The following is a 7164-nucleotide window of genomic DNA, read 5'->3' on the forward strand; positions in this document are numbered from 1 at the left end:
GTAGAATTTTCTATTTATACTTATTTATTTTATATTTATTATATCTTTCTTAATTATCTATTTCATAACAGAAATCATAACCACCAAATTTAGAAATTATTGTTGAACCGTTGAATCTGACAAAAATCGGTCGGTCAAATCGAACCGAAACTCGTTCGGTTTTCAAAAATTTCTCCAAACCGCGCCGTTTTGTTTCAAACTTCAAAGAAACTCTTGACAAAACTGCAGCACCTTCACGACCTCACTGACGTCACTCCTCCTTCCAGCCCCCTTCCTGAATCAAAAAGCAACCCTAGCCTCCAAACTCCAAAGACTCAAACGGCATTACGGCAACCCTAGCCTCCACTCACTCACTTACCCTCTCTGAACCCGTTAACCCTAAAGGCCACCCCAGTCCCGCGATTCATCAACTCATCAACACTCATCAGAGAGCCACCAAGCAGCAGGCAGCAGCTCCTACCATCGCCGAACTCCTCTCCTCGGCCAGAGCTCGCCGTCGCCGCCGGAATTGTGACTGATAGAGGGTGCCGTCGCCGAACACTCACCCTCTTCTCCTCGCGGTGGAATCTCTGCTTGGCTGTCGTCTCCTCGCCGTAACGAGCTCTGTTCCCGGCATCTCTCTCTTCAAGCTCTCTCTCTATCTCGACGAGGTCACTGTCAGCGCCGTGTCCCTCCGAGCTCACTCTGTCACCGCCGTTCCTCCCTCGGCGTCTCACCGGTAGGCCACTTCTTCAGTTTCATCTTTACTTTCTAGTTAATTTTTAAGATTCTGAGCCGAGTTTGTGTTCTAAAATTGGATTCTGAACTTATTGTTGTGATTCTGAAGTTATTGTTGGCATGAAGTTTTTTAGTTGTTGCAGTTGGTTCTGTTGCCGGATTTGTGTTGCTGCTTCATTGTAATTACTAATTTGCAATCATATAATTTCTGTTGTTACTGATTTTAGATCTGAAATTGTGGTTGATGATTGCTGAATTGTTGCTTGATTCTGGCAAGATTGAAAGCATATCTGGTTGTTAGCGATGATTGAACCATCGTAGAGCTTTTCCTTCCATAACTTGAATCATTGAATGATTAGCTATGCTCCAGTGCTGTTCACTACTCTATATTCTGTATTTTTTCTGTTGATTGAATCATTGAATGATTAGTTTGGGTTTTTTTTGGTTAATTTTTGGAAAAAGATTGTTAATCATTATTAAAATTGTGCTGAAATTTTGTTAAAATTGTGATCAGCTGAAAATCTTGTTAATCTTTATTAAAATTAGGCTGAAAATTTTGTTATAAGTTGTTCCGAGTTTCTATTTGTTCATTATGATCAATCTTTTGTTTTAGAAGAAATAAATTTGTCATCTTTGTTTTTAATGAAGAAATAGATGAATTGAATTAACTCAATTAACTAGATAAGGAGATGATCGAATATTTATTATTGATTTGGTTAATTCAATGAATATTATAACTTCTATACGTATATAAATTTTGACCTTTGATATTTGTTTTTTTATATTTGACTCATGTGTTGTATTTAAATGTGATTATGAGATTTTAATTGGAATTATACTTTTAATTTGTATATATTTAAGATTTATATCAGAATATATTTATATATTTATTTATAATTTGATATGTTATTTTATTATAATTTAGTTATTTCAGTTGAACCGATTAAACCTCTAAACCGATGAATCAGTAGCTCGAGCGGTATGATGACCAGTTTGGTTTTTAGAACCTTGCATAAAAGTCATATTATAAAAGATGTTTGCATTTTCACCCTAAATGATGATTTTTTTTATGGAGTAAAACGATTTTGTTAAGAAATTGGATTTTTCCATCATATAGTGAATGTTAAATTTTAAGAGTGGAGACAAAAAAAGGTAAGTATTACTTGCTTGAATAAAAATCGGTTTCCTGTTTTGCTTTTATTTTTTTCTTCTTTTAACATTTCTTCTGTTTTGTTTTATTGACTGGGTTCTTTGATTCTTGATTAAAGAAAAGTTAATTACCATCTAGCAAAACCTAAAAAGAATTATATGTGAACGTCTAATTTTGATTCTTGATCAAGGGGTTGTGTGGTTGTGGCGAATTGGAGGATGCCTTCAAGGTATTTGATGAATTTTCCCAACTAGGGTGTGAGCCCAATGTGAGGACTTTCGCTACTTTGATGCATGGATTGTGCGGAAAAGGGGATTTGGATGGTGCTTTTGAGTTGTTGGAGAGAATGGAAAATTGTGGGGTTGGTGCTGACATCATGGTTTTTAATGTGCTGATTTCGGGGTTGAGGAAGCAAGGGAGGGTTGACGAGGCAAAGGTGTTGGAGAGATTGATGATGGAAAAAGGATGTGATCCCAATGGAGGGTCTTATCAAGATGTGGCATATGGGTTGCTTGATAATGAGAGATTTGAGGAAGCCAAAGAGATCATGGAGAGAATGGTGTTGATGGGGTTTGGCCCTAGTTTCGTGTCTTATAAAGTTCTTGTGAAGGGTATGTGTGAGAGGGGTGTCATTGGGGAGGTCGATTGGGCTGTAAGGCAGATGATGAAGCAGGGTTTTGTGCCAAAGATGGGGATGTGGAAGCAGATCTCTTGTATTTTTTGTCTGGCTCTAAGATATTGATTTAAAAATCTTGTTAACATTTATATGCACTCTTTAGTTTATATACTTTGTTGATCAGGTAGACATCTAAAGTAGTTCAGTGGTATTCAATGTTAAAAGCAATAAAATAAAAATAACTTATTATGAGAAAAAAAATCATATATAATTATTTAAAAATATGACCGGCTTAACCAGTTATCTAATGGTAGAATCAGTAACCCATTAACCAAGTACTCTAACTGGATCGATTGTTGGTTTGGTTTTGATAATTATTTTTTTAATTGTGATTGTGTTAGTACGTTGTTATTTGTTAGTGACACTAATCAAAGCAAATCATGTTTTGTTGAATGTTAAAGTCTTCTATTAAACAGGGTCGAAGAAACACTATCAACGTTCTCTCATTTAACTTAACTTTTTTGGTTGCTGTTTTTCAATTATTTAATTTTAATTTGTGGTTTGATGTTTCAAATTATGCTGTTTTAATTTTAGTGTTCTAATTTTAATTTGTGCAGTTCTAATTTTAGTTTAGTGTTCTCTATTCTTATTGTATTTTTTTGTGATATTTCTGCAGTTTGATAATAGTAAAGTGACAGCATTGGTGAAACAGAAGGTGGAGTTGATGAAGGTCATGGTGAAAAACCGAAAAATTGAATCAAATCAATCAATTTCAATTCAGTTTGGTTGGCCTCGAAAAAAATCAAACCAAACCAAACCAATAATTTTTTTTTTACAATTGGATCGAATATTTTTTTCCTTAAAAACCAAACCAAACCGCGCTGCGAACACCCACAGTGTCCATATCTCCTCAACAGAAACAAAGGACACTAAGCACTAATATACGACACCCACAATTAGCATTGACTTGCCCTCGCCTGCTCACCTTCTTGAGCCACCACCATGACCTCACCGAGTCTGCACAGATCATTTCTCCGCTCCACCGAAACCCTAATCACCCTGTCTTTCCATCACATCATCTCCTTCAATTTCTCACAAAACCCCAACCAACAATCTTTCTATTCTTCTCGCTCCAATTCCCTAATTGGGTCTCCATCTAGAGTCCAGAAGCTCATAGCTTCCCAATCGGACCCTCTTCTCGCCAAAGAAATCTTCGAATGCGCCTCTCGCCATCCCAACTTTCGCCATTCTTACTCTACCTACCTCATTCTCATCCTCAAATTGGGCCGCACCAGGCAATTCTCCCTTGTCGATGACCTTGTTCGTCGCCTCAAATCTGAATCCTACCCAATCACTCCGACCCTGTTCTCCTACTTGATCAGAGTCTATGGCGAAGCTGATTTACCCGATAAGGTCCTCAAAACCTTCTACACTATGCTTCAATACGGTTTCAAGCCTTTGCCCAAACACCTCAACCGCATTCTTGAGATTCTTGTATCCCACCGCAACTTTGTTCGACCTGCATTCGATCTCTTCAGGGATGCTCATAGGCACGGTGTGTCACCCAATACTCAGTCCTACAATATTCTCATGCGGGCTTTTTGTTTGAATGGAGATATTAGCATTGCCTACCACCTGTTCAACAAAATGTTTAAGAGAGATATTGTTCCTGATATCAAGTCTTATCGGATTCTGATGCAGGCGATGTGTAGGAAGAGTCAAGTGAATGGAGCTGTGGATTTGTTGGAGGATATGTTGAACAAAGGGTTTGTTCCCGACTCTTTGACTTACACCACTTTGTTGAACAGTTTGTGTAGGAAGAAGAAGCTTAGAGAAGCTTACAAGCTTCTTTGTAGGATGAAGATCAAAGGGTGCAATCTTGACATAGTTCATTATAATACTGTTATATCGGGGTTCTGCAGGGAAGGGCGTGCCCATGATGCCTGTAAAGTTATTGCTGATATGCAGAACAATGGGTGCTTGCCTAATGTTGTGTCATATCGAACTTTGGTTGGTGGGTTATGTGACAAAGGAATGCTTGATGAGGCAAATAACTACATGAAGGAGATGCTGTCTAAAGGTTTTTCTCTGCATTTTGCTGTTATTCATGGCCTAGTAAAGGGTTTTTGCAATGTTGGTAAGATTGAGGAAGCTTGTGGAGTTCTGACCAAATCGCTTGAGCATGGGGAAGCTCCTCATATGGATACCTGGGCGATCATAATACCTTTAATATGTGAAGTGGACGATGGTGTGAGGAGCAGAGATGTTTTGGAGCAAGTTCTCAAGATTGAAATAACAGGTCATACTAGAATAGTGGATGCTGGCATTGGTTTGGAGAACTACTTAATTCGGAAGATACGAGCCAATCCAAGAGCATCTTAATGCAGGTTTTTGTCCCCCATGTTGGATCAGCTTCATTTTCAGTTGAAAATGGGTTTAAACTCTATCTGTGGAATGCAGACACGCTAATGATTTAATTGCAAAGATGCATGAACTCATTATAATGCAGAACAAAATGTAGTTAGATTGGTGGCCTTCAGATTAGCAAAGGCAATTTCAGAATCATGAGAGGGAGACATTTGGACGTCTTAGGACAGGCTGTCCTCAGTAAGGGTGCCCCAGCATGCAACATGAGGAGTGAGCACTTTGGAAAGGCCACAAGGTGCTGCAGAGGACAATGTGGCTCAAGGCAGATGTTCTTGTCTTCTTGACTAGCGTAATTTGATTGATGGGCCTACTTGCATCAGTGAAGGTGTTCCCATGGACACTGGACTACTGGAGTGGCTGAAATAGGCAGATTCTGCTCATGTGACATTGGTGTTTGCCGGAGCTAGAACTTGTAACAATGGACAGTTCTAAAAATGCCTTAACATGGAAGTTCCATGGAAATTGGAAATTGTTTTTGTTATGGAAAACAATTTATGGGCTCTTTGGAATTTGGATGTCACACCTCACGGCAACTTCAATTCCTTAGGAATGGAAGAACGGACCAGCATTTGGAATTCCAGGGATTCAGGTTGATCGAATACATGTTTTGAAGTTCAGGGAAGTCAGAAATGATGCATAAGAAAGAGCCAGAGGAGATGGACCAACTTTATAGACTTAACTACTTAGTAGAGGTCAGTAGTTATTCTTTTTCTTTTCCTCCCTCATTTATCACCAGTGTTTGTGGAAATAGTGTCAATAATGAAAAGATTACAAGAATCATATATATCCATGTGATATACTTACGATTACGAGGACAAAGTATTTGATGCATATTTTTATGAGAGTTACATTTGATGGAGCTGCCTTAAATATTTACAGAATTATCCTAATTTATTTTTGTATTTACCCATTAGAGACAAAACTTCATATATTCTATAAACAACCCCACACATGATTACAAAACCAGCAACACTTGTCTAAGCTAAGAACAAGAACAGAGACAATAAAATGAACTACCCTCGATCCCACCCGAAGACATGCATCTTCCCCTGACAGTGAGAGCACGCGGGCGGAACGGGGGATCGAACTTGGTAGTAGTGGTAGTACCTCTGTCGATCTCGATCCGTGGGCCGAGCATAGTCTCCGTTTTAAAGCTATTTTGGTTTTAGTTATTTATAAATTCTAGCACTTAAGATTACATGATGCAATTAATTAATATTTTCAAATTACTATTATTGTTTTCCTTTCTTAATGAATAAGAATAACTGCCTTTTGGAACAATATCTTCAATGTTCTTACTTATTATGAAATTTGAATCTATGTTCATATTCTTCTTGAGATTAGCCTAATTGATGTAGTATATGGGTTTTAATTTACGCTATTGTTTTCCTCCTGATTTTTCAATTTTGGATAAGCAAAACAGACGCACTTTGTAACAATAAGTTTTAAGCAATCTGCATAACACATTTTTATAGTCTTCATTTAGAATATTGATGAATAGTCTATTTGGTCAAAATTATTATTAAATCCTGTTGCTGGAGAGTAGTATTTGTTCTCTTGTTTTGCTGTGAATTTTCCTTCTCTAATAACATGTCTAATTAATTATGATGAACTTGTCTTTGAGGAGGATTTTTTAAGTCCTCCTATTAGTGAACTTGGTTGAGATAATCATTGTCTGATCAAAACTTCTTTCTTGATGGTAGGCATTGAAACAAAAATTCGAGAAGAGAGGATGGTCGGGTATATGCAAAAATCATATCATCAGTGGCAACAATAACTACTTGAGTTTGACTTTGAATAATTTTTTAAAGAACCAGACAAAATTAGATCTTTTACCAATGTCCATATGCGTTGATCCAAAAAGTTTATTGTAGGTTATTAATAGGTTAAACTTTTGAGACTGAAGTTGGCCTGACCTCATTAGCTCTCTTAGTCCGTTGTGTAATGTGTTATTCTTTAGTTCAAACCCTTTTATTCTTGTAATTTTATGATTCTGAGATTTGGGTAAATTTCTTGAACTGAATAAATTTTTTTATTCTGAGATTTGGATAAATTTCTTTGATGTGCCACATGCAATATACACGCGTCACAGTCCCCAAGTTAACACAGAGTCAACATCACATGCTTATTTTCATCATCCGCACTGAAAAATTTTCCATTTAACTATTATACTAATCAAATTAGTGGGCTTACAATTATAAGTAGATTTCTTTTCTTAATACAACTTTCAGCTTTGAATTCAGTATCTAGTCTC

The 7164-nt window shown here is 37.1% G+C and overlaps 1 protein-coding gene across 1 annotated transcript; it reads left to right on the forward strand.

Annotated features, from left to right (window-relative positions):
• The first annotated feature begins 210 nt into the window (after window positions 1-210).
• Window positions 211-6953, forward strand: LOC112703480 (uncharacterized). The gene is made up of 3 exons (XM_072199648.1): window positions 211-718; window positions 3160-5602; window positions 6614-6953. The coding sequence occupies exon 2, from the start codon at window positions 3486-3488 to the stop codon at window positions 4863-4865; it is 1380 nt and encodes a 459-aa protein (XP_072055749.1). The 5' UTR covers window positions 211-718; window positions 3160-3485; the 3' UTR covers window positions 4866-5602; window positions 6614-6953.
• Window positions 6954-7164: the final 211 nt, after the last annotated feature.

Source organism: Arachis hypogaea, chromosome 7 (genome assembly GCF_003086295.3).
Source record: "Arachis hypogaea cultivar Tifrunner chromosome 7, arahy.Tifrunner.gnm2.J5K5, whole genome shotgun sequence".
Lineage (NCBI taxonomy): Eukaryota > Viridiplantae > Streptophyta > Magnoliopsida > Fabales > Fabaceae > Arachis > Arachis hypogaea.